Source organism: Necator americanus, chromosome II, assembly GCF_031761385.1.
Source record: "Necator americanus strain Aroian chromosome II, whole genome shotgun sequence".
Lineage (NCBI taxonomy): Eukaryota > Metazoa > Nematoda > Chromadorea > Rhabditida > Ancylostomatidae > Necator > Necator americanus.
The window spans coordinates 19,656,357-19,683,977 of NC_087372.1; the positions used below are offsets into that span (position 1 = coordinate 19,656,357).

General features: G+C 42.9%; 5 protein-coding genes across 7 annotated transcripts; 3 read left to right on the forward strand and 2 right to left on the reverse strand.

Moving 5' to 3' along the window:
• Nucleotides 1–1,121: 1,121 nt before the first annotated feature.
• On the reverse strand, nt 1,122–6,998 carry RB195_018535 (uncharacterized protein; the record flags this gene model as incomplete). The annotated part of the gene is made up of 3 exons (XM_064186013.1): nt 1,122–1,397; nt 1,617–1,745; nt 6,933–6,998. The coding sequence occupies 3 exons, from the start codon at nt 6,996–6,998 to the stop codon at nt 1,122–1,124; spliced, it is 471 nt and encodes a 156-aa protein (XP_064041894.1).
• RB195_018536 (uncharacterized protein) lies at nt 3,380–13,518 on the forward strand (the record flags this gene model as incomplete). The annotated part of the gene is made up of 6 exons (XM_064186014.1): nt 3,380–3,558; nt 4,376–4,538; nt 4,759–4,815; nt 7,010–7,164; nt 10,493–12,426; nt 13,448–13,518. 6 exons carry the CDS (start codon nt 3,380–3,382, stop codon nt 13,516–13,518), a joined length of 2,559 nt encoding a protein of 852 aa, XP_064041895.1.
• On the forward strand, nt 10,776–12,623 carry RB195_018537 (uncharacterized protein; the record flags this gene model as incomplete). Its single annotated transcript, XM_064186015.1, has 1 exon — nt 10,776–12,623. The coding sequence occupies one exon, from the start codon at nt 10,776–10,778 to the stop codon at nt 12,621–12,623; it is 1,848 nt and encodes a 615-aa protein (XP_064041896.1).
• Nucleotides 13,437–24,994, reverse strand: RB195_018538 (uncharacterized protein; the record flags this gene model as incomplete). 3 transcript variants are annotated; one of them, XM_064186016.1, is made up of 8 exons in its annotated part: nt 13,437–13,513; nt 14,828–14,933; nt 15,076–15,208; nt 16,696–16,788; nt 22,037–22,164; nt 22,223–22,339; nt 24,102–24,249; nt 24,780–24,961. In XM_064186016.1, 8 exons carry the CDS (start codon nt 24,959–24,961, stop codon nt 13,437–13,439), a joined length of 984 nt encoding a protein of 327 aa, XP_064041897.1. The 3 variants fall into 3 exon arrangements, with proteins under 3 accessions (XP_064041897.1, XP_064041898.1, XP_064041899.1); XM_064186017.1 differs by lacking the exons at nt 13,437–13,513; nt 24,102–24,249; nt 24,780–24,961 and having other exon boundaries at nt 14,757–14,933; nt 22,223–22,303; XM_064186018.1 differs by lacking the exons at nt 13,437–13,513; nt 14,828–14,933; nt 15,076–15,208; ... (2 more) ...; nt 22,223–22,339; nt 24,102–24,249 and having other exon boundaries at nt 24,713–24,994.
• A 1,964-nt stretch (nt 24,995–26,958) lies between these two features.
• Nucleotides 26,959–27,324, forward strand: RB195_018539 (uncharacterized protein; the record flags this gene model as incomplete). Its single annotated transcript, XM_064186019.1, has 1 exon — nt 26,959–27,324. One exon carries the CDS (start codon nt 26,959–26,961, stop codon nt 27,322–27,324), a length of 366 nt encoding a protein of 121 aa, XP_064041900.1.
• Nucleotides 27,325–27,621: the final 297 nt, after the last annotated feature.

Consider the following 27,621-nt stretch of genomic DNA (forward strand, 5'->3'; position numbering starts at 1 on the left):
GAAGCTTTCTGGCGTCCGCGCACAAGTTCGACGCTGTGGGACCCGTTGCACCGTTTTTTGGAGTTTCGTGACTGGTACACACACGGTAGAATAGTGAATGGTCATGATCAATAGAAAAATTTATAAGGTTGAGTCGAATGCTCTCGGACAAATTGACACTATTTTTATTTACTTAGCAATTTTTAAACGATAACTGCAAATCATTCGAAGTATGCCCCATTGACATCGATGTTCTTCTGCCAATGTCTAGGCAGATCGTAGACGCCTTTGCTCCAGAATGCAGGGGACTATTCCTTGAAGAACTGCTCGAGTGCCTTTTTGATGTCGTCGCGGGCCTGGAAGTCTTGACCGTCCAGATGACGTTGGAGATAGGGAAAAAGGTGGTAATCTGAGGGAGCCAGATCTGGAGAATACGGTGGGTGTGGTGAAATGGTCCAGAAGAACTTCTTCAGTCCAGCCTTGGTCATTTTTCCAATGTGTGACTGAGTGTTGTCGTGCTGGAAGTAGACCTTGCGCTGCTGCGGGCGTGCATTTTCGAGATTTGTCTTCAATTCCTCAGTTGCTCGACGTAGACGTCACTGTACATCTCTGAGCGAGCAGTTCCCAGTATTCGACGCCGTGTACGCTTTTAGCGTGTACGTTGAGTTTAGGGACGTCTTCTGCATCCGTACCTTTGTCAACCCATTAGGCACGCCGGTGAGTGTTAGGATAGGAAATCCACTTCTCATCCCCGGTGACTAGGTGCTCAAGCCACGTGTGGGTGCGCTTGAGTGAGGAGAGAAAGTGCCGTATCAGCGCGGCAGTCCATCTCATACTGCGTCAGAGCATGTGGTACCCATCGACCTAGTTTTCGCACCTTGCCGATTGACTTCAATCCGCGAACAACTGTTGATCGAACTGTTGATCAACTGATTCTCGTCCCATAAATAAAGATTGTCCCAATTATTTGCTGTCGAGTTATGATATACATCTGCACCTTTTTCCTACTTCCAATAATATTTTGATAACAGTATCTCTCGACTTCCACAATAAAAATAAGCAAGCCTAACGGTATGTATGGTTATTTTCGCTTGAGACCAATGAAATAAAAATCTTGCGAGTAAACAGTCCTACTGAGCACTTCACAACAAGTTAATCCTAAGACTTCCATCAACGATAATCCTCACAAAGGATATACTCTTGTCAAAACGACTTGAAGCAGGGTGGAGTCGCGTTAGAGGCTGCACTAGAGCTGGAGCCAGCGATAGCGATTGGAAAGGGACCAGCGCTAGCTCCACTCGAAATACAGAGATGAGTGGAGCTAGCGAAAATCTCGGCTTGATCTTAATCGCTAACTCCAATGTCCCGCTTCGAGCGCAGTCGCTGATACAACTGCACCAGAATGCAGCTCGTTTTGACTGTAACATCATAGTTAACTTTGATATGTTCTCAACAGTCTGCAAATAAACTGCGTAGCGTACGTGTGAATGACGGCAAAGTATACCAGAAAAGAGGTTACATATTATACTTTTGTTTTTTTTCATTTCTTTTTCATTTCTCAACTCAAACTAAATATTTCACATCGCGAACGGAGTTCAACACATCTACGATGGGTGGCGTTGCTCCGATTAATTTACCAAGTTAGGAAAATATACTGACAACAGAGAAAATTTTATAAACACACATTCAGAATCATGGGAACAACATATGTGTTGTGGATTAATTTTGCTGGAACTGATCCGGTCTCTTGTAGTTTTACGTGTCTCCTGAAAAACAGTGATTGAAGCCAAATTTTCAAACTAATATTGTAGCTGTTGGCAAATGCGGCACCAATGAACGACTTTTGATTCTCGATGCTCTAAATAGTTTAGAAGATTCTGGAATTCGAATTCGAAAATTTCTTATATATTGAATGTCTGTCGTTAATCAATCCGCTTGGGATGCTCCCCCACGTTTACTTCAATTCAGAACCGCTTGAGATTTACGAACGTGTAACTAGCCTATACAATTACTTTCGGTGGCTAGGCCATGTGTCAAGTCAGTGTCTTCATCCTCCCAGACAAGTCTGGTACCAATTTATCGACCCCCGAAAGATGAGAGATGAAAATATCGACCCCAATTTATCGACCCCTACCTGGTGAGCACTAGGGCGGATTCGAACATTTGATCGATCGTGCAGAAAGCGGAACCTCTAACCGCTACACTACACCCGCTCTAGAATTCTTAAATTTTTATGCATTCGGGGCCGAGTAGTCTAGTCTGATTTCTACCTCGTGCTTCCTCTGCTCGTGGTTCTTCTGCTCGTGCTAGCCCTGCTTTCATTAAACATCAACATAACAACATAACAGCAGACATTTGAGTGTATGCACTGGGAACGTACGAGCTATAACCTGCACAGTTATTTGGCTCTATATAGAAGCGGGCAAAAATCAATTGACAAACGGTTTTTTTAGAAGTTTTTTCTCCTGAAAAACACCGAATTGTCTCCGAACTTGCACCAGACCTGTCATTTGGGATTACAAACCTATTCCAAAACATAGGTTTACTTTGCTTTTTCAGAATTAGTACTACTTCCAGAAAACTGAAAATGTTCTTTTTTGGCTTCTTTAATTTTTAGTTGATTTTGTGTTTTTTTTGTTTTTCTCCCAGATTTTTTATTTTACTGTTTTCTTATAGTATTTGTATTATGGCTAGAACATTCGGAGCGCGGCACATGTCAGATGAAACTCGAAAATCCATTCTGTGAGGAATCAATTAAGGAATGAGACAAATTGAATTAGCAAAACTGTTTGACGTCTCCAGAGCGACTATCTCCGCTTTTCTGAAATAAGTATCAGCATATAGAGTAATTGGAGCAACTCCAAATCCAGGACGAAGACGAATGACTACAGGAATAGAAAAATTCTTCGAATGAGTCGCGCTAATCCTAGTCTCACTGCTTCCAATGTTCAAAGTGAATTGGCCGTCGCCAACGAACAGACTCCAACAATTAGAACTGTTCGGAGGTGCATACCTTCCGCATACCAAGGTGAAGCAACCCTTCCAGCGAGATATAGACAAATCACTTCAAGACCATGCTGAACCGGCAAGACATATGCGACGGAACGTGACAAAGATCATCTGTTCAATATGGATGGATGAAAGGATACCTAACTCGTGGAGACATGCATCATAATTCCCCTCCACAAGAAGTTCACGTCACGGACCCTATGGACTATCGAGGAATCCCTTTGTTATGCGCAAGGTTTTGGAGCGCATTATCCCGGACTGACTCATTAAACATTGCGAAGAAACAAAGCGCGACGAGCAAGCTGGCTTTCGTCCTGGCCGATCTACGATTGACCAAGTATTCATCGTCAGGAAGGTGATCGAAAATGGTGAGCAGCGGTATTCGAAGCCAATGCAATTGGCGTTTCTGGACTTTGAAGCCGCGTTCGACTCGCCTCACCGAGGCCGTCTTCTCAATGCTCTCGCTGCCGATGGAGTACCAGGAAAGTTCGTTCGTTTGCTTGATGACATGAATCAACGAACAACTGCTGCAGTTCGAACACCAGCCGGATGTACAACACCTTTGGGGTGGTAACTGGAATGAGACGAAGGGCAGTGACATGACCCTTCGTGTTCAATCTCGCAGTCGATGACGGCATGTGAGAAACAGTCGGACAATGTCCTACCGATATCATTGTAGCGCCATTATTACTCCCCTTCAATGATCTCGAGTATGTCAAGGATATTGTTTTATTCGCGAAAAGCAGTACGAAACTCAAACATGTTGTCAACCTTGCATCGAATCCGAATATGGACGTCATATACATCTACGCCTTGATAAGTAAAAAGGGGTGTAGGTCTCCTTGAAACTTCGAAGGGGAATTTGGGTGGATTGGCAAACGATTGAACTTAGCGATGAGTTCTGTTAATTGGGCTGTATGCTAAAGAACAACGGCAGCTAAGAGAGAGGAATACTCATCGAAGAAGGGCTAGTTTTTTTTCCCTTAATTCAACCCCTTAACGAAGTGCCTGTGGTCGACCCTCATCGCCAACCAATTCAATCTCTGATTCTAGCAATTCGCCCCAAAAAGATTTACGTATCGGAGGTTTGGGAGCTGCTCAGACCGCTGCGTGGCTACTTTTGAGCTAGAGTATGCCACAATGAAGATCTTTACGCGGAAATCAATGTGATATACCGGAAAACGACACGTGGAAGGTATCAACATTTTGCACCGCCATCGAAAGTGGCTACAGAAAATCGTCTTTGCTTTTCTGGTCATATAAAAGGGAGACCAGAAGATCGCCTTGTTTAACGAGTTTTGAGGAGTTTTTCGGGTTCAAGCTGAAAGAGGCCACTGAGGTGGTAAAAGAGGACCTGAGGACACTCGGCGTGGTTGAGCAGTTCAAGGGAGACGTCGGAATTTGCAGGACACGGAGTAGCAACCAATGGATCGATTTTGTGCAAGAACTTGATTACTGAGGATCGAGAATGTCAGGGAGAGCTATGCTCAAGGACGACACACCTCGGCAAAGAAACGCGTCAGGCGATAACAGCCCACCGATTAAGTCAAGTGAGTCAATTCAGCTTTTTTCAAGAACGGTGAACATTTGCGACATTGACATAACCGTATTAGGTTGTGCTACCCGCACGCATTTTTGCCGATTAGATCTATTATAGCTGTATATGCATGTCTGCTGGTCATGCCACACAACAAGAGATATACTTCGTATGTGTATCTGTGCGCATGTTTGCCACGAAAGTAATTTGATACTCACGTCTAACTACTTTAGATCAATACGTCAACACGAGAAGACAGAGAGACGGGTGGGTATGACGGCGACGAAAAGGTGAGACGGATCCCACGGCTAGGTTAGGGTGTCTGCGCCAGGAAACAGTCAAGATTTCAGTGCTCAGATTCGTACATCACCACCAAAAGGGAGAGTGGCGAACTGAAAGGTGTGTCTAACGGTCACGCGGCATAGAGCACGAATGAAATGGTAGAGTCCGCCAACGCCTTATGGTAGTGGGGCGTTGTGCGCTGATATATGAAATCAGAGAACGGGATGAGATCTGTTTCACTCCTTCGTACTGGTACTAGAACGAAATGAAGAAGGTTTCCACGATGTCTGATTGCTGTGTTGCCACAGTAGGCAGTGGAATAAGGTGAAATGGGAGGTTCCGACTGCATCAAACTGGTGTATTGCTTTAGAAAAAAAAAAGTGAAACAGTTGGAACTACGTCAGAAAGTAAGACACCGATATGAAAAACGCCTGATTTGTGCGCCTGTCAGTAGATGGGATCGTTGGTGTTTGGTGCTACGAAATAGAGTCAGAGGAATTGTGCAAGAAGTATAGGAAACGATAGAAAAACCTGTATGGCTCTGACAACTGTATCCGCAATAATTTACTCTAGCGCATACCTCCATATGTTTATGTCTTCTGTACGTTTCTCTCTTCCTGCTGCGACACCATGCATTCAGGAGTGGTGCACACATGCACATAACTTTCAAATAAGAGAACAGTTTGCGCAGTCTGTCGTAAAACCATTTTTTGGATGCCAGTGATAATCATATCATTCTACGTTGATGAAGAGGAAGATTAAGGTTTTGCGCAATACTTTATGTTATAGTTTCAGATTTTAGTGATATCAGGGGAATGTACATATCCAGTCATGTTCTTTTTGGATTCGAATGATTTTTTTCCAAGCCGTATTTGTGTTAGCATCAGTTCGAACAGTTTTGAAAGAGTAGAACTGTTTATAAAAACGATAGTTCTGACCATATGACACAAATTCATTTGTAGAATTAAATGTACTCGCAGGGGACCTTGAATGTCTGCCATGATGAGATATGGAAGAGGATTTAAAAAAAAACGAGAGAGATTATATCTCCAGTTTCAGAAATAGCTTTTTTCACTTAATTTCGGAAGATAAAAGAAACATACAATGTTATAAGGATGACACGACACTGTAAGCTCTCCTCACTTCTGGGCACTATTTCAAAGAATTGCAGTATTCGGTGGAAAGAGAGACTCAAAGAGGTGGCATAGAATTGGAGATTACCGTTGAGGTTTCAGAACGGAATCACAACGACAATGGTATAACAACTAAAGGTTCATGCATGTGTTTCCTTGTCTTTAAGGTCTTACTGGACACCAGTGCATCGCAAAAAAAAATTAACTTTTTTCTACTTATTGAAGTTAGTGAACTCGCATCATTACTATTTTTGCTCAGGAGAAAGCTGCAAAGGAAAGGCTAGAGAGGGATCCCTTAACCCATAACGAGCAAAACAGCAAATGGTTATCGATTACGGAGGATTTGATAATGTTCGTAACGTTATGTGAGCAATATATAATACTGTCACAAACACACTTTCTTGACATTATACGTCGAGATGCTGAATGCTTCAGATACCACACATATTGTAAGTCTAGAGTGCCTTAGGTCTAGCAGTCTAGCCACGGCTCAAAAACTCTGTTCGTTGATAGGAATGGACAGTTTGTTTTCCTATTGAAGAGCTCTTGCTTGGCCTTGATATCGAAGGCTAGCAAATAGAGAATAGGAAACTGGTAAAATATGTATTATTTCAGAGTATCTCAAAGCCCAAGGTTTCGAGTTGCCACTGAACTCCTCCATTAAAGGGATCACAGCCGTTTAGTCGCGAGGCTAGGTGGCTCGTTCAATCAAATGACTCAAAAGTGCAAGGGTGGCGGTTTGGAGTTGCCTCCAACAAACGAGCTCCACCTGTTCATTACGAAAGAACGCAAAGTTCTCCCAAATCTCATGGGATTAGAGGCCCACAACCTGCCCATGGGTTTTAAAATTATATGCATCTCACATTAGCAAGAAAAAGTCTCATGATTCCACTGGAACGCCTGACACTGTAGCAACAGAAGGGGTTGCAACAGTCATCTAGGCTACCGAAACGGAAAAGGAATAGAACAATCTGTTCTTACAGTACACGTACCCTTGCATCGGAAGCGGCCATCGAAGATTTGATGATGCAACTCAGGAGGATTAAGTACGACGTCATCGGACTGACAGAGACGAGACGACGCTGCCCTCTCAACGCCGCTCAACGAAACTGGAGAACGACTGTTCTCAGAAAAATGCGACAGTAAAGGACTTGGTGGAGCTGGTGTCCTCGCGAACACAAGAATGGCGAAGAACATTGGCTCTTTCGAACAACTGACGATACGGTAATCGGAACCTCACAAATGAGATGTGGATCAATACCAGCTTTGACTATATTTACGCTTCAACATCAAGCTACAAAAAAGAGTAGGTCGAAATTTTCTATATTTACCTGGAAGTTCTACAGAAAAGAACTTAACTTGTACAACGTCATTGTTGGCAATTTCAACCCTAAAACTAGGCCGAGAAGAATGCCAGAGGAACTTAGCATCGGGACCCACGGCCTACAATACAATGAACAAGGAGAGGCTTTCCGCGTTCATCATGATTAAGACCATGGGAACTTGCAATTCCAGGAGCCGTCCTCTCTAGATGTTAGACGTGTGGGTCACCTAGTTGTTGCGCCGAAATTCCACACAGGATAAAACCACTGTCCCTTTTGAGGAAAACTTTCCTTTATACGAAAAGGATAAAAAACCGGAAAGTTTAGAGAGCGAAGAGACAGCACTATTACTAACAGAGATCTATTCGCAGAAGCTGCAAGCAATCATGAACTCACGTCCGAGCTTGTGAAGCATTAGAGAGAATCGATAACGAAAGACCTCGAAGAGGGAAGAGCAGCAGTACCAGTTGAAGCAGCAAAGGCGGGTAAGAGCATTCGTTACATTCGTCGGACCTTCGCCAATCGTAAAACAAAAAAGACTGCTCTCTGGAACGTAGATGGAACAACTGTAGCTTCTAAAAGGAGGATAGAAAAAGTCATTCACGACTTCTGCTCAGATCTCATCGAAAGCCTCGTCCACTTGTCTCCTTAATACTTGAAGGAAGATGGACATGTCATACCAGAGGTTTTCACTTCCGATGTCCAACATTCCATCATATCTATGAAGAATCGTACTTTACCTGATTCCGACAGAATCAAGTTTGAACGTCTGAAAAACTTACCACCAGTCCTCGATACACTGGCAAAGCTCTATACTCGTTATTTGTCGGAATTCAAGATTCTCAAACAATGGAAAATTAGCAATACCGTGCTGTTTGAGCCATGAGAAAGGGTACCTATCGGCCGCCCAATCTGCTTACTACCCGTCATCTACAAGCTCTTCGAGAGTATTCTAAAGTTGGTAGAAGGAACATCAGATGAATGACAGACATGCGAGCAAACAGTGTTTCGAAAAGGATTCAGCACTACTACATGGAGACAGTTCCAAAGCTCATGGAAGTATCAAGAAAGTAAAAGATGTCTCTGTTTCTCAGTTTCATAGATTTGAAGAAAGAAGCAGCATATCAAGGCACTCCTATAGCAACTTCACGACCAAAATTTCCTCTTTCTACAATAATATAACAATCAACGTGAAGAGAAGAGTACAACATGATGGTACAATCTCACCCAAAGTATTAAGTGCCATTCTTGAGAACGAGGACCGAGGTTTGGAATGGGATAATATGGGAGTGAAAATTGATGGCCGGCAGTTTCACTATTTGTTGCACTATCTTGGTTTCGCTGATCACATCATTCCGATAACATAAAGCATCGATAATACGGAACGAGTGCTGGTGAAATTTGATGAGACGTGTAAAAAGAACGACCTTCAGCTGAACCTGGACAAGACGATGTTCATGCGGAAATCATGAGGTTTCTAACACTCCATTCATACTCAACGGAACGAATATGTCCGACTGTTCCAGGTAGATATTATATATTTAGATGTATTTGTATATTTAGATAGGGAAATTAACACTATGGACGACCTGACCTCCGAGCTGGGCAAGAGGAAACGAGCGGGTTGAAGAGCATACAAGAGCTTCGAGAATATAATGAGGAGGAGTGCGAAAGTTCGACTTTCCTTGAATCTTGGCATAGAGATTGCAACTTGTTGATAGTCGAATTTAAGCAACAGCCAAGATTGTTAACAAATTTATTACGGCTAACGTTTCGGCGTTGTCGCCTTCGTCAGAGCCTGGAAAGTAAGAACATTTGCAATATATCCTCTCAAATGCCTCATCCAGAACAAGTCATCATCCCCTAGGATATTACACCCGGAAACTAAAACCAAAAAAGCCCAAATCGTTGTGCCTACCTTAGTAGCCGCGTTGCCGTGATGTTAGCGGATATTCGCGTGGTGCTATCGCTCTGCTGATACTAATTAGGATGCGACCCGCATATGACCCCGTAGATCAAACCCGCAAAGGTCTTGATACAGAGCCAGCTCGTTGGTCACTCTTCCTTTCTATTCATTTTTGGACCTTTTGCATTTATCCAAAACGCTTCTAAAGTTCTGCGAGCTATAATTTCGGGTTCGTACGATAGAATTGTGACAGCTACGCAGAAAGGAACGTTTTCATGACATTGTCTGCGGTGAACTCCGAGGGGAGTTGCTGCATTCGATTGTTTCATCCCCCTTAGATGCTCTTTAATGCGAATACAAAGGGGGCGCCCTATTTCGCCAATGTATTGGTCCCCACATGTTTTGCACGAAATTAGATAGACTACACCAGAGACCATGCAGTCCCCTTCCTTCCCGAATGGGCATATTACACAGTCTGGAGTGAGACAGAAGCGGTCGTACATTCTGTTTCGAACTAGTTGTTTTTTGAGATTTGTTGGAGGTATTTCCACAACTCTCACTTGGTCCTCGAGATCGCATTTCACCAGACTAGCCCATATAGCTTTACTCAGGTCGTCGGTTATGAAGGGCAGGCAGAAATTGATCTTATTCAACTCAACCCGTGTGGCATATTCTTGCTGCGCACCAAGATCTGGCCTACGTGCTACATTACCAGTTTAACCGTTAGAATTCGCGATGCGTTGCGCTAGGTTGATCGCATCGATCCGCTCCTGGACATCTGATGTCACCCTTACGGCTGTCCTAAACATGTTTTTAACCACAGATTTCTTAGTTTTCCAAGGGTGAGCGGAAAGACAATGAACTAAAATGTTTTTGCTGCTAGGTTTTCGGAACCATCGTGTCTTCCATTCACCATTGGACCACTGTATTTCTACATTGAGGAAGGACAGCCAATTTTCTTTGGGTTTCTCCCTTGTGAACCGTATATAAGGGGACTGTTGGTTTAGAAGCTCGAAACAAGTGTCCATCTCGTCTTGAGTGGGGCATATAATGCAACAGTCATCGATATAACGGCAATACAGGAAAGGTTTCCGTTCCAGAATGCGTTGTTCTATTTTGGACATGAATGCAATGGCTAGTGTGGGAGCTAGTCTTTGTCCCATGGCCAATCCCCTGACCTGTCTATAGTAGTTGCCGGCCCAACGAAAAATGGAGCACTTTAAGCATTCATCCAGGAGCGTCATAATTTGCCTTATGGAAAACTCGTGCAAGTCTAAGGTGTCCCGATGTTCTACGAGTAGCTCGAACACAGCTTGCATTGCAGCGCCGTTGGAAACATTTGTATAAAGCGATGTGACGTCGAAAGATCCGATGACACATCGCTCAGATTCAGATTCAAGGAAAGTCGAACTTTCGCACTTGTGGAAGATGTACCAGCAAATTGTGTTCGACTTGTAAGAGACGCAATTTCTTTGAGACAGAAGATCGTCTCAGAAAGGCAATCCATCCAGTTTCTCCGCCGATGTTTGAAGTACAATGTCGTTCCGAACTTCATCGCCAACAAACGACTTCACGAAACATGCGGATTGATGAGGGGAAGCCAGCAAATGAAAGGAATCGAGCAAGTACTACTCCGAACAGCACTGAAGACAAAACAAGACCGATTGTATTCCATGCTATTAAAATGTGCTTGTAAAGAAGAGTGTTGTAAACGATTCGTGCCTGGTAACCTTTGGAGGAGAATCGAGGGTGAGTCAAGAGTCATTTGTGATAATATTCGCTCTAATGCCAAGTCTAGGCTACAAGGGAAGTTCAGTGGGTTATTGCATCGGGAACTGAATCAAAAACAGCCTGCAAGAGTAGTAGCAGACCCTGGTAGTGCTAGCCGTAGTGATGTTTCCGAAAATGCAAAATTACCGCCTCGTGTTTCGGTCATAGGCAGTGTATCTTTTTCTAATAACGCGCCCTCAGTTTTGGATATGGGCCCAAGTTTCTCACCTGTTCAATCGATAGGGCCCAGGGTAGTACGAAAGATAGTGGGCAGCCTACAATACGTACATGACCGTCTGCGATATAGAGCAAAGATCGGAGAGGAGGAAACGGGTAGAGGAAGTAATATTAATGCGAATTTCCCTGTGGTACCGTTCCCCGCAATGATATTCAAACCTCAGGATCCCCATCCTCGAGTGGATGCCAAGTTTCGTTTGTTCACCACATCAGTTTTCTCGATTCTCAAACGTTTTTCGAGAAAACATCCTATTTCTAATCTCACGCCAATGCAACGCTCTGGCCTACGTGAGATACGCGAACTCTCAACACGTGGCGAGATAAAGGTCACAATCAGCGATAAGGGAGGAGAGTTTGTGGTCATATCACGTGAACTAGACATGGCTATCACTCGAAAACATCTGGATGACGCTACACTCTACCACTCTTCGTCACATGAAGAGTTCATAAAACAGAGTCGCCGTCTCAATAGAGTTTGGGTAGAGATTGGAAAGGCTGCGGGGTTACATAAAACAATGATCAAAAAGCTGAAATACGAACTTCCTACTTGCCCAGTTTTATACCTGCTAATAAAAACACATAAACTCTCTTCCTTTGCTTTCCTTTCAGAAGACCCGGATGTATTCAAAGTACGTCCTATCATAAGCAACGTAGGTGGCCCCACGGACAGAATATCTTGGCTTTTGAACGCTATACTTGCACCATTGCTCAAGTATGTTCCCGCGCATCTATCCAACACCAACATGTTCCTTGAGCAGCTTAAAAGAGTGCGTTCAGAAAAAGAATGTGTCATCGAATCTTTCGACGTCACATCGCTTTATACAAATGTTTCCAACGGCGCTGCAATGCAAGCTGTGTTCGAGCTACTCGTAGAACATCGGGACACCTTAGACTTGCACGAGTTTTCCATAAGGCAAATTATGACGCTCCTGGATGAATGCTTAAAGTGCTCCATTTTTCGTTGGGCCGGCAACTACTATAGACAGGTCAGGGGATTGGCCATGGGACAAAGACTAGCTCCCACACTAGCCATTGCATTCATGTCCAAAATAGAACAACGCATTCTGGAACGGAAACCTTTCCTGTATTGCCGTTATATCGATGACTGTTGCATTATATGCCCCACTCAAGACGAGATGGACACTTGTTTCGAGCTTCTAAACCAACAGTCCCCTTATATACGGTTCACAAGGGAGAAACCCAAAGAAAATTGGCTGTCCTTCCTCAATGTAGAAATACAGTGGTCCAATGGTGAATGGAAGACACGATGGTTCCGAAAACCTAGCAGCAAAAACATTTTAGTTCATTGTCTTTCCGCTCACCCTTGGAAAACTAAGAAATCTGTGGTTAAAAACATGTTTAGGACAGCCGTAAGGGTGACATCAGATGTCCAGGAGCGGATCGATGCGATCAACCTAGCGCAACGCATCGCGAATTCTAACGGTTAAACTGGTAATGTAGCACGTAGGCCAGATCTTGGTGCGCAGCAAGAATATGCCACACGGGTTGAGTTGAATAAGATCAATTTCTGCCTGCCCTTCATAACCGACGACCTGAGTAAAGCTATATGGGCTAGTCTGGTGAAATGCGATCTCGAGGACCAAGTGAGAGTTGTGGAAATACCTCCAACAAATCTCAAAAAACAACTAGTTCGAAACAGAATGTACGACCGCTTCTGTCTCACTCCAGACTGTGTAATATGCCCATTCGGGAAGGAAGGGGACTGCATGGTCTCTGGTGTAGTCTATCTAATTTCGTGCAAAACATGTGGGGACCAATACATTGGCGAAATAGGGCGCCCCCTTTGTATTCGCATTAAAGAGCATCTAAGGGGGATGAAACAATCGAATGCAGCAACTCCCCTCGGAGTTCACCGCAGACAATGTCATGAAAACGTTCCTTTCTGCGTAGCTGTCACAATTCTATCGTACGAACCCGAAATTATAGCTCGCAGAACTTTAGAAGCGTTTTGGATAAATGCAAAAGGTCCAAAAATGAATAGAAAGGAAGAGTGACCAACGAGCTGGCTCTGTATCAAGACCTTTGCGGGTTTGATCTACGGGGTCATATGCGGGTCGCATCCTAATTAGTATCAGCAGAGCGATAGCACCACGCGAATATCCGCTAACATCACGGCAACGCGGCTACTAAGGTAGGCACAACGATTTGGGCTTTTTTGGTTTTAGTTTCCGGGTGTAATATCCTAGGGGATGATGACTTGTTCTGGATGAGGCATTTGAGAGGATATATTGCAAATGTTCTTACTTTCCAGGCTCTGACGAAGGCGACAACGCCGAAACGTTAGCCGTAATAAATGTGTTAACAATCTTGGCTGTTGCTTAAATTCGACTATCAACATAGTGAGGAGGATTAAGAAGATCAGGCTTTGTGCCCACCTATTCAACACCAGCGTTCTTCCCACTTGAATCTACGATTCAGAAACCTGGGCGTTTCGCAAGGAGAATGAAAATGCTATTGGTTAGAACATTGAAAGCCTGATGCTGATGCCGATCTAAGATAAGCGACACTGGCGCACATTCCCAAGGAATGTTAAAATAGGTGGATCGGACACGTAATGCGTTTAAACTGCAACCGTCGGGCCAGAGCCGTGAGCAGCTGCATACCACTCGACATCAAATGCACCACAGGAAAACCGCCAACCCGAGTCAGACCTCTTTTGAAATCCTTTAAAGTAAAATACGATGCCCTTCGAGTCCGTCGCCGAACAAGAAACCACCGAGCAAAAAATTGAAAAAAAAATCTAAATGAAAGTATTACTGGTGCCCGCTGAGCAAATCGACGAAGAACGGGAGCACAGGTGATACGGGTGATCTCAAAGCATTCTGAGAGCTCTGATAACGATGAAAAGTCGGAACTTCAGACCATTTATAAAGTCTTGTCAAAGCATTGTCTTTGGAAAAAAAAAACAACGTGAAGTACTAAATCGATACTGTAGCCTTAGATGGTCGTCGCATTCTTTACCAACGTATGTTGAATCCCAGTGTTGAACGTTTTAGGAAATCTAACAGGAAAGTATGCAACGGTCGACAAATCGATAAAATTGATCGTATTGACCTAAATGACTGTTGTTTGTAGTCAGCATATGATTAGATTCCGGTTGGTCGGCATGGATAATCAATTCAGGGTAAAAGTAGTTTCTGATCTGCGATCGTACCAACAGTTTCTGCTGGCATATTCATCCAATTCAATTCACAGAAGAGAAATGAAGAAAGAGGAATCAATAGAGTAAACACCGCCGCAAATTTTTCACGTGGATTCACTGCGTATGTGAGGCCTACCTCAAACATGGGCAATTAACCGAGAGGGCCGTCAGCGTGTGTACACAAATAGATGTTCATCGTTCCCCGCTTGCGGAAACCATATGAGGAAACAGCGTTACAGTACAGAAGTATTAACTCCCCGTGTCTTTCTCTTAATCTTCTTCCTCGGTGCAGGGAACGAAGAGAACTCACGACGCAGTGGCACCAGTGTGCAACTAATTGCGATAAACTCTGGTCAAACCAGGAACTTTTGTACTTAAGGACTTATCTCAATTTCCCAGAAAAGGATTCTTCTCACCCCTAGCCTTCTACACACTTCCTCACAGAAATCCGAAAAATCGAAGACTTTACATTAATGGTGTACTTCTTACGTTGTTGATTTCTATTGGAGTTCAAAGATTCATTCGCCATGTTCTCGCTTAATTCCTTTTCTACAACTTTACCTGATCGACATTTCGCATAGTCAACTTTGTCGCCCTGCAATTTTCAATTTTAGAAATTTTGACAATGCTGTGTGCTTGCACAGTGTTGAACGACATTTAATCAACGAAAAAGATTGCAAAGAGTCAGAGTCATGCAAGCAGAAGTTTTTTGAGTACAATATTTTTGAAAACCAAACCCTTGGAGCCAACGGAAACTGCAGTTTATTTGGTGGATAATCCTCGAGCAGCTTTGAGGTGAAGCTGGAGAGAGGGATGACTTTCATCTTGAGATACATAGGAGGCAGTCGATCGAGAAGTTCCTTCACTTCTCTGAATGCATAAAAGATTATCAGTTTTTGCCATGTGAATAGGTTCCTAGGTTGTTTGAAACAACGCAGCTTAGGTAGCCCATTGCCCCGGTTTTCAGCGAATTTGCACTGTTTCTATGTAATCTGTCTTTTTAGTAACAAACGTGATATAACATAGACACTTAGATGGCCCTCTTCACTGGACGTGCGGGCCCCAGCATCTCTTCCACTGGTTTCGTTCCCTCGCCATTGTCATCCAAGATGTTCTCAAGTTTCACGAGTGACGTTGACGAGGTCATTGAGCCGTATCCAGCCGAGTTCTCAGCTGGTCCATCCGTGTGGCGAACACATCACCCCATCTCGTTGGCGGTCTCGAGGGCGCTTAGCATATCTTGGGATCCACTCTAGCGTTCTTTTAGTCCATCTATCGTCGATTCTTCTTATAATGTGACCGGTCCATCTATGCTTTGGTTTCGATATATGTTACCGGCTACGTGTTGTCTGCGCCGGTTAAACTTCAGAAGACATCTTTCAAGGGCTCTGTGGGTAGTAAGTAGCTTCCTAGACGTGGCATGTCCACGCCTCCGCTCCGTAACAGAGCGCTGGAAGAAGTGTCGAGTAGAACAGATAGGCACGAAGATTTTGGTCCGTCAGTTGGTCCGTAGCTTCCCTGAACGGTGTGAATGCTGCCCATGCTGCTCTCATTCTTCTATTAAGTTCTTCCTTCAAGTGTTCCTTTCCATGTTTATAGAACGTCCCAGGTATACGTATGACGAAGTTTCCACGATTTGGAAGTCTTCAAGTTGTACTTCTCCGCCCTAGTAGGCGTTCTTCATGAACTGTGTCTTTTTTCTGTTTATTCGCGGTCCTATTCTCTTTTTTGTTTCGTTTAATTCGTTGAGCGTCATTTCTGCTTCACTGATACTTCTCGAAAAGAGAACGATGTATGCAAAACGAAGGTTGGAGAGGAATCTTTCATCAACACGTATACCCCTTTCTTCCCACGAAAGTGATTCATTATTTATTGCAATGCAGTCGTGAACAGCTTCGGCGGTATAGTATCGCTCGACTAGTCCGAAGATCAACGGTAGTCAAGGTGATCAAGGTGAAGTCAACAGTCATCGCAATCACCCAGTCAGTGCAACATTTTTATAAAACAGAACATACGAATCTGTGATGGGCTGTTCAAGTTTCCAATCGCTTCATCTTTGAAGTGAAGTTGTACTGTTTTGAATTACTGTTTATCCGTGAAAGTTTTCGTGATTACTTCTTAAAATTTCGTTTGTGAGATATGCAAGGAACAAGTTCACAGAAGTAGTTTAAAACAAAGCTATCACGTATTGTGTGATTTTTGGCACAAACTGTATTGTGCATGGATTACGTAACGGGTTGTATACAATACATGAGCGGGACTAGTGAGATGTGAAAGAATACACTGCATGTGGAGCACTAGGGAATTCCACGCTTAAGGCATAAACATTTTTTCTGATGCATAGAAATTTAACTAACCTGGTTCTTAGGTCTATTTGTTCTAGAGATATTGATTTCATGTACGTTTGAATAGTGGTGATGAGTGCGCTGCCAATTAGATGAACACAAATCCTAAAAACTTATTTTGTTAGAATAAAAATCTATAAAATTTCTAAGAATTTCTAAGAGAGACGTTCACGCTCTTCCTGATCCATCAACCTAATTGCAATGCAGTAAATTGAGCTTATTATATTACATCACCTATCGTCAGTATTAGAAAAGTCCTGTTTTTTTTTGTCCTGTGTGTCTGCTCACGTCACCGCCTTCCATTAGCTCTGATCTAAATGTGGTTTTGTTCACGGACTGTTTGACATGAGACGTAGACCTCAGGCCACTTGGAGGAGATGGAGGTACTGAGCCACTGATCGATTTTAGTGACTTTTGATTTTCCTTTTTCGTCCTCAAAAATACTTGAGCCCATCCTGTTCTAGTTTCAGCTAGAACTCGCACAGAATCTAGCAATTTGTCTTCATTTCATACAAGTGGCTAAAAGCAGCGTAACAGCAGTCTAAGCGGTTTTTTCTCGATGCAATCGTGCTACTCTATCACCCATAGATTTTGCTGCCCGCGTTTCCGTTTCCATTTCCATCCAAATCATGTTAAGGCAGCCCGCGTATAGCAGATTGACTCGTTGGCGACGGGAGCAGATCTTAGATGCATCGTCCAGGAGTTGAATGGCGAATAGACCTCCCGAAGAGTTAAATGCAGAAGTGGCCTCAGCGCATCTTTGCTGAATATCTGCCTTAAAGCTGCCATAGTTTTCCAGCACAGCCGAGATAACAAAACACCTCACGGTGATTCCGGTTGAGGGTTTTGAGGAGACCTTCATCCACTTCTGTATATCATTGCGAAGCCATAGTCCTTCGTCTGGACCTAATTCCGGTGCAAGGTTGACAAGATCTTACTATTTGATGCGAATATTGATACATCGTTGGCGGACCCAAGGTAGACCAAGAGCCGTGCTGATGGCTGGATGAAATGATATCAACAGGACATTCCCCTACTTTCCTATCGCATTCATCGACAGCAAAGTTGATCAGAAAGGGTCCGCCGCCCTCTAGATTCCAAATAGCGCTGTACATCCAGTTGGTGTTTGAACCGCAGCAGTTGTTCTTCTATTCTTGTCATTAATTAAGCGTACGGATTTTTCTGTGACTCTATCAGCACAAAACGCGTCGAGATGCGCTGGGCTCGGTAAGCAGAACTGAAAGCGGCTTCTAAATCTAGAAAAGCTAACTTCTCCTTCAATCACTCTTCTTACAAACACTTGGTCAATCGTCGATCGACGAGGGCAAAAGCTGATCTGTTCATCGTGGTTGAGTGTTTGGCGATGTTTTGCTACGCCGATCTAGATAATTCGCTTCAATATCTTGTATATTACAAACACCAATAATATTTTCGGTAATGCTTGGATTCCACGACTTTTAACTCTCTGAGGAGAGGAGTTATGATCGCATTCCTCTTTGAGCTTTTTTCTTCTCAATCATGAACGAATAATCTTGGTAAGTCCAGGAATCCCAGAAGGATTTCAGTCGCTGGTTCCATAGTCTCGATCAAACTTTTCGGTCTTAATTTTTTTGGATATAGACAGGAACCTCCAGCTCCATAGATGGTACTTCGCTGACTGCCGCGTATGTCTGTCTTTGGACATGCACGAGTTCAAGGACAGACCGCGCTTGGCGGTTCAGCAAAGTGTTAAAATGTCCCCTCACTGATAGTCTTGAGAACAGATGAGGATCTTTTCATGTTGCTGCTAAACTACTTCATTAGCGTGTAGGCTCCCCCTCGTGTTCTTGCCCTTCTACGCCTTTTCCAACTCCGCTCTTGACGTCCATTCGCTCCTACGATCAGCTGAGGACGCAACTTCCTTCTTCTCAGACGCTTCTTCTGGCTGGGAATAGCGGTAGTGCGCGAATTGTACAGAATTGTGCACGGATCTTGTCTTCGCAAATGCAAATATAAACTTTCTCGTCCTGAATATATCTAGTAAAAAACAACTCGGTGAGTCGGTGTCAGCTTTCATACTAACCTCCGTACTCAGATATTACCCGCTATCTGTTGGCAGAAATTCTTCTTACATTCCGCATCTTACAAACATGCAATACATTCCAGCCAAGAAAAATTCAGTGCTATTGGGATTGCACCCGACGTCCCAACTAGTTCAAGATGTTTGGATGTCCAAGAGAAGGGTGGACATCAGGATGAATTCAATGACCATCTTTTCACAATATATCCTTAAGAGTTGCGCGCACCCGGTAGGCGCGGTCAATAGCGATCTTCCATTGCTATTGACAGCGCTTACCGGATGCCTCGCGCACCTCGCTACCGTACGTAAGATTCACAAATGATCCAAAAACTCCAAATCGCGATTGTCTTTGCTTAGATTCGCGTGGATGGTGGACTGGAACATGGAATTGTGCGTAAAATCCAAAGAATAACATGCTTTTATCGGAATCCGAAAAGCTTAGAGCTTGGTTTTATTTATTTTTGAAATCCTATTTGCACTCAACTTGTTCTTCTAGTAGCATGTATTATCCACGTACCTTTCTAAACGTTTACGTTCTGCTGTTCTAGTTTATGTCAGACTGTCATATTGGTGTTCGCTTGATTGCTGATGCCACCAATCGTCCACGCATGTGCAAAAACTGTTTTACAGAGTACAATTGTTTCCAACCACATCGATTTTTTGAAAACAGGAAAGTATATGAAGCCGCAGATTGCCGAGTAATTAGAATATGCAGCGGAGGTAGTTGCCGAACGACTTTGTGGAATTCAAACACCATAATCAGCGTATTTGTATAGAACGGACCAGGAGATTTGCCAAAAAGTTTATTTCTTCTTATTATTCGTCTGTGGCTATACTCACCTTTATTTACAGTATAGTATTTGTGTCGTCATTTCGAACATTCAAGCTCGAGAACTTAAACGCAAGACGAAATTGACGCGATTAATCTCGAGGGCGAGTTTAGTCGAAGCAATGGACGTGTTTTTGAGTCAGGAGCTAAGCACCAACAACAGCTTTGAAATGACGATGAAATGGTGCGATGGACGATTGATCTTACCCACAGCGATGATATCCAACATATTAGGTAGAGCTTCTACAGCGATAAAGAAAATACGTGAATCTCGCGTTTGATGGTGCGGTCACGTCTTGCAGGGTGTGATAAGTGGTGATAACTACACTCTCCGTGAGATCGCATACTCCTAGATGTACCCGGAAACCGACCAAGAGGGGAACCGAAACAGCGTTAGCTTGATGCAACTCACGCTACTAAGAAACTGGTTGGCATCTACTCTGCTCAAGCGCACGACCGAGCGAAATGGCGTCATATGACCAGAAAAGTGGACCCTGCCGCAAAAACTTGGTATTTGTGCTTAATTTTTAGACCACATATTGAGGTCCGATTCTAACCTGCACCTGGAAATCCTGCTTTGACTGAACACAATCAGACATCTGAATATGCGCCTTAAGAAAACACAAGCTGTGTAACTTTCACTCTTATGTGGGTCAAATCTCCTTAACATTGCATAAAAGTGCTGTCGTCCCGAGCAGTATTTTGACAGGTCGAATGTCTGAACACGGAACGCTGAAGTCAGGGTCGAACGTGTGATGGGATTTTCCCATCGGGAGGTTGTAAAGGCAGGAGGTTGCAAGGGAATGTACTTTGGGCAGTAGCGAATGGAAAATAACGTGATAACAGGGACAAAATATTATAACTACATACATTATGAAATAAACAATGCAATAAACAATAAATAAGAACAGCACAAAACAATAAATGGTATCAAGCGATTACAGAAAACAAAATATTATATTTATTTTCACGAGTAGTGCAGTATGGAAGCCCCAACATTTTGTTTAGGAAATGTACAACTAATTGACAACGTATGTAAGGTAAATGCAAATGTAACAATGGGACGACCTAGGTTCGACACCCGGCTGATTCAAATTTTTGAAAAACATATAGCAACTTGAAATCACATCTTAAAGATGAAGAATTTAAGTACACGTAGTTTTCAGCATTTTAAAACAAATTCTACGCGTAATGTTAGGTCTGAGAGGTCGCGAATAACTTCGTAATAAGAGGACCAGAGGAAAAAATTAGGAAGTTTTTCAGAAAAGATTTGCTCTGAAAAACAGTCTAAATTTGGAGAAAAACAGATGGTCCGGAAGAGAGACATTTTGCACATAGGGGTTTCCTTAGTCTCTCTATCCGAATATATGGGTGATTTTCTGAGACACCGTCCCATTTTTCTGGAATTAGAAAACATGGCAAAATCCCTGTATTTACTTGCGCGCCGAAAAGTGTGATCTTGAATAAAATTCGGTAACTCAGAGTAACTTATTGCAAAGCAACTCATCTTCCATTATGTTGTACCGGAGGATTTTCTCTATCAGATGCTACATCAATCAATTTCCAGGGCGTCGCAGTTTCTCCAAATTTTTGATGGGACAAAGATGTGAAAAATGCAATTTGAAAAAAAAAACAGCGATATGACTGTTTTATAGGGTAAACCTTCTTTTCTGGAAAAACTGGGCAAAATTTTTCTTTTGGTCCTCTTATGACGAGGTTATTTGCGATCTCTCAGACATAACAATGCGCACAGAATCCGAGGCTTGGTCGCCCCATTGTCATATTGGCTTTTATTAAAACTTTTTTTTTGTCGCTCTTCTCTAATTCGACCTATGCGCCTGACTCTTCTCTCTTTTTTTTGTCGTGTTATGCGCTTTAATCAGTATTTAACAATATTTCATAGATTTTAGAGAAAATAGACCAGAATAAAAATCGAAATGTATTAATACCAATATTTGATTTCAGCAAATTTGATTAAATTTTTTCAATTTAGAAAATCTTGCTGTCTGCTGGTAAAATGCTCGCCTGGCAGTGGGCGAACCGTGTCCAACTTGGACTACGTTTTTCATGTTTGTAGAGTATTTCGTGACAAATCGACCAGCACACACAGTGACTGAGGCCTTTAAAATAGACAAAGGAAAAGTGTCTGGCGTTATTCAATCTGCTTTGGATGCCCTAACGCGGTCACTTGAATTCGGAATCGTTTTTGGAAAGGTTTTTACACACACGTGTCTAACCTATACAATGGCTTCAGAAAGATAGCCGATGTATCAAGTCAGTGTTCTTGTCCTCAGATCAGTCCATTAGCCAATTGTCGACTGGAGGGATGAAACGCACTACGACTGTTTTGAACCATCGTGCAGTCAGAACTTTTCAATGACTGCGCTACACTCATGTCATCCTCTACTATATACATACATATTATATATGTACAATGAATGGATATTAAAGTTGTTGAAAGTTACCTGTAGTGATTAATTTTAGATTCAAGGGGTGGAATATAGGTTTTCGGGTCTGCAATAGTAAATGGCGCATTTTCTTTGGCTGAGTAATCGTCTTTTTTTGGCTGTCGAAGGAGTCGTTCAAATGTTTTCTAGAAACGGTTTCTTAATTATCCCAGCAAAAAAGAAATGCATAACCAAAAGGGAAACCTTGATGGCTGAACGATCGATAGATTTGAGCCGGAAGACTTCTCCTATTGCACTTGTTGCTTCAAACATTGTAAGTGCCATGGGAAGGACGTCTATTACGCGGGAAGTTTCGATGAGCTGAAGACTCACCAAAAAGGTTTCAAACACAAAGATAGCGGTGGCTTCAACTTGATATTTGTCAGACAGGGAAAGTGATGGTAATAAAGTCGTTTTCTAGTTAACCATTTTGGATATCAGCTTTCTGATGAACTCCATAGAAGCCACTATAAGTAGTCCTCCTAAGAACATTCAGGATTTCTTAGAAGTAACTCAGAGGATCCTATTTGCCTCACATTTTTCGCTTTACGAGCGGGATTCTCCTGCGACGATTATCCTAAAAGGAAACCGTGCTTTTTCTAACAGTTTAGATTACTCGGAGCTTTTTGAATACCCAGAAGAAGTCAAAGAAGGTAATCATTAGTGAAGAGATGTGGTTATCTTGGTCTCTCTAATCATTGCGTCGCGCTCACGTCAACATTAGTAGACCGACTTTCAGCGTTTACAATGGGTTTTCAAGAGGAGTTGATGGAATAGGTATAGATTAACACTGGCTTTTGTCGTGGATAGTACTTGCAATGTGAAGTGTAGTTTTTTGTAGTTTTGACCACCTCTCGGAGGTCTGAGATTGAGAAAGGTAAATGTGAAGTGGTATCATGACCCCGCCAGCCATCACATCAAATTCATAACATTTCGCATACGCAACTTGTGAGGTTAATTTTGGATATCAAACATAAACTGATGAGAAGTCATCGTTAGATTTGTAGTTTAGATGGCATACTCGGTGTAGAATCTTTGAGAACTTCATATATCTCTACTACTTCCTTTAACTGATGTTCATACTCTACATCCATTTATAATTTATGTAAAGAAGACGATAGCCATCTAGAACTCAGTCTTTATTATATTTTCATTGAAACTTTCAAAGTATGTTGAATGTATGCATGTTCTATATGTTCTTGCCTCGCCTGCTTTCAGCGATCAATTGAAATCCAACCAGAGCCACCTCTCGTAAAATTCGGCCACAAAATTTGTTTCTCTCTTAATGAAGTCTTTCTTCTTTCGTGTTCTGATAAAAATGTTCAAAAAAATCGCTTTGTAGTCTCTTTGCTCAAGGTATGAGTACTAAATTTATATAGAATTCAAACTTGATTGAACATCTATACATTTTCAATATGGCCACAATTTGAAAACATTTTCTAAATGTTACACGAAGTTTTACTTGTCTTTTTCCTTGTCTTTCTTTTCAGCAATTGGCATAAGACGATGTGCTTACGTGAAACGACGTGAATATCATCGTCGTAATGATAAAGGACCTACATCAGATCACGTAAACTGCTACCTACTACTTAAGCAGCTGTCTGCATGTAAGTATCCAATTTTTGTAGAAGAGATCTGATTCAATGACAATGATCACATTTTCTTCTTGTATGCAAAGTGTCCAGGTTTCTGATGCGTAGGTGAAAGCAGGAATTACGGTGATGTAAAGAGGTGAGCACGCAGTCGGATATTCCAGGTCTTCTCCAGTACATTCTCCATGTTCTTATGCACTCTCTAAGCACCTAGTTTCTTCCTGTCTAGTTCGGAAGTCAGGTCGTTCTTCATGTTCATTTTTCCACTCGGATAAACGTAGCTGGCGCATTCGGATATGCTCGTTCCATTGAATGGCATCCTATTGGTTTCTTTTCAACATCGTCCTTCGTAGATCCGGCTGAAGATCGATGTATCCAGATATCTTGTTCAATTCGGCCGGCATTCGTCCATTTTGCTGATGCTAGTTGTTATCAAAACGAACGACGTCATCAGAAAAACGCAGATGGAGTAGCTGAGTTAAGCCATTAACCTCTCCCCTTCCCCATGCCGTCCCATTCCATTCTATTGCTGGAGAGACCGCAAATACTTTAGGTGAGACGGTATCAACTTGTCGGATTCCTTTCTTCATGTTGATGATGATATTGCCATCGAATGACAAAATTTTGGTCGTGAAATTACTGTACAACTCTCGAAGTTCCTTTATGCACTAAGTAGGGACTTTCTCGTTATCTAAAGCTTTTGTGTCCGCTCACGTCTCAACTGAGTAGAAGTTTGTGAAGGTAGGGGATAGCGGCATCTTGTAGTCCCGTAATACTACGAAGATTTCAGAGACAGTGTGAAGGTGATCAACCGTGCAGAATCCCCTTCGAAAGCCTTCTTGCTTTCATAGTTGTCCTTCATCTAACACTTTACCAATTCTGTCAAGAAACACTCTTGTAAAGAGCTCACGAATGACGGGTAATAAGGAGATTTGTCGCTAGTTGTCGATGTCATGAAAATCTCCCTTCTTATACAACATCAAGATCTTGTTGATCTTTTACTGCTTAGGAACTTTGCATTCCGGGAGGGAACCTATAAAGAGCCTCGAAAGAACGTTGACAAGTACTGCCAGAAGGCTCTCCGGATGTTGTGATCTTATTCTCATTTGCCGGAAAGTTCTTCGGATGTTGTGATCTTATTCTGTAAGACCGGGTGTTTTACAACCAACATGATAGCATGTTGTACTTCAGGCGGAAGAAGCTCTAGAATGGCATGTCTATCTCCCTTCGGATGGTGAGGAGGTAAGTGAGTATAGCTGTCGAATAGATCAGTGTAGAAGGCGTGGATGGTTTCCTTCATTCCCTTTCTCGATGCAGTGGTTGCTCCGTTTAGGTTTCGAGAAGCAGTCATCGTTGTCCTGCGTTTGACGAAATCTCGCTGCATTGCGACTGCGCCTTCAGTCAATATTGGTGCTCTTCTCTCTAAGGTCTTATATTATCGCCTTTCTGCAAAGCTTTAGAAGCTAGGACGTGACTTCTTAGTTCCCTGTGATTCGTGCAGCTCACCGCTGATAGCTTAATAGCCTCTGAAAAGTAGCGTCTCTTGGTGACTTTTGGTGAACTTTTCTTGTGTACCCCTGAAGGTGTTAAACTAGCGAATCGCATATTTCGTCGATGTTGTTCATTCCGGTATCTTCCCAAAAGTCAGGTGGCGTAGCGAAGAAATGGTAGTTAATAACAGTTCTGGGACTCGCTGTCTCGAAACCAAAGGATCTCCCAAACACCACACAAAGTCTGAACGTCCGGCTAAAGCAGGACTTCAGACTTTCTCTGGTGTTTGCTTCGCTCGCTTTCACTGTTCAACGAAAGTTAATATTAGTGCCGTTTTGCGTAAAATAAGAGATGTGTGTCTCTAACAATTCTTCTTCATCCTTTTTATTAAAACTGAAGGCGAGGAATTCCAGCTTCAAACACTCCTTACCAATATATTATAGACAAAATTTAATAGCATTACTCAAAATATGAGTGTTCCTCCTGTCTCCCCTCAACAGTTATCAACGAACGATATTTTGGCAAAAATGACGTGAAAGAAATCATCCTACTGATTAAGATAACGTTCTACGTCAGATCATGTAAACTGTACGCTACTATTTAATCAGTCATTTGCATGCATGTTTCCACTTTCTGAGGGAAGCATGCTAACAACTTGAGGCGAACGAAGAAGGAAGTCAACCCGTCGCAACCCATTTTTTAGCTGTCTGACGCCGGGGTACCAATTCGACGCCAATGTCAAAGTCCATTTCATACCTTTCTGGCGTGGCACACCAATTCGACGTCGTGGGACCCGTCAGAGTCCATTTTATAGCTTTCTGGCGTCGGGGCACCACGGGGCAAGCTCTCGCAGAAGATCGGGAAGGTTGGGCAGGGCTATGCTCAAGGTAGCTCCTCGGCGAAGATGTGTATTCGCCTCAGGCGATGTCATCAGTCTGCCGGTTAAGTCAACTAAGAAGTCAGCTATGGAGAGTTATGAAAAAAGTGTTATAAGAGAGCGAGAAAATCCATCCGAAGGAAAATCAGCTCCATGAACTGAAGCTCATTATGTGTTTCAAGAGTTTTGCTTAGGCGTTTTCAATGCGAACTCTGTTTGGAGATTAACGGAGGTAGAAAACAGAGATAAAATGAAAGGGAAATGACGAAAAGTGGAATTTTCAAACTACGCTGTTCTTGTGCACGAACGAAGTTCATCTGTCCAAATACAATGCGAATCTCACGAAATACAGTCACAGTTGAGCTTAATCGCGATTTTATTGGCTGTTTTGATAACTTCTTCCCCTGCAACAGAAGTTCAAAAGACGAACCACAATTTTACACAACATTGAGCATCGCACGAATGAGTAAAAAAATAACAAGTCAACAATTTCATGTGCTTGCCTCTAACAATTTTTAGCTGCTCTAACCAAATGTTCTAGTATAACTTTAGCCTATGCCTTCAGCTGCTCCATCTTCGCCGGAGGAGTGCTAACCTTGAGCATAGCTCTGCCCAACCTTCCTGATCTTCTGCGAGAGCTTACACAGAATCAATCCTTTGTCGCTATTCCGTATCCTGCGAAACCTTACGTCTCGCCTGAACTGCCCTCCCACGCCAAGTGTCCTTAGGTCCTCTTTCACCACCTCAGTCCAGAACTTCCGTTTTCGGCCAGATGGCCTCTTCCAGGCTCCTAACTAGGGCCGTGTATACGAGTCCACTTGCTACTTCCTGAAGGAAGCATGGGATCTTTGGCAACATCTATTCGTTTGATCAACCTGAACTACTAAACACTGTCGAGTGAACTGCAACAAACCGCCCTATCCAAGGTTTTGGATATCTCTTTGTTCTGTGTTTTGTTTGCTGGGCTGTAGGAAATACGCATGAGAGATCGGCCCGTCATCAGCATCGAAAATTACACCATATACTGCGGCGATGCTGATACGAAGAAAGTAGGTGGTTGCGCGATAGCTGTGAGGAACGATTACAACAACAATGTGGAGGAATTTGGCTCAACATCGTCTAGATGGGCCTTTGTACAACTGCGTGATGGAAGAGGACGAAAACTCTTTATAGTAAGAGCCCACGCACCTGCGAAAACCGCTGAGGACAACGATAAGGACGCCTTCTGCGATAAACTCAACGCGTTGATGTCTAAGATACCTAACCAGCAGATTGTAATTTTCGGGATTGGTGCAAATACGAGGATGGGAATTGAACAACAATCCAATGTGCTAGGAAAATGGTAACATTCAAAGGAGCGCACGTCATATAACGGTGACCGTCTGGTCGATTTAGGTGAATAGACGGCACGTTCAAGAGGAATCATCGACGTCATCAGCTCACGTGGCAGGGGTCAACCCTTCTAAAGTCTGTAGAGCAGCGCAAGCAGAAGGTGAAGACTTTTAAACTTTGACTCGATTACGTTCTGACGAGGAGCATTACTCTGTCGGATATCCGAAAATGTGGAGCTGTCTGGGACGTCGCGTTCGATTCTGACCACCGACCAGTTCTTTTCAGCTTCGGCTTACAGTTTCACAAGCAAA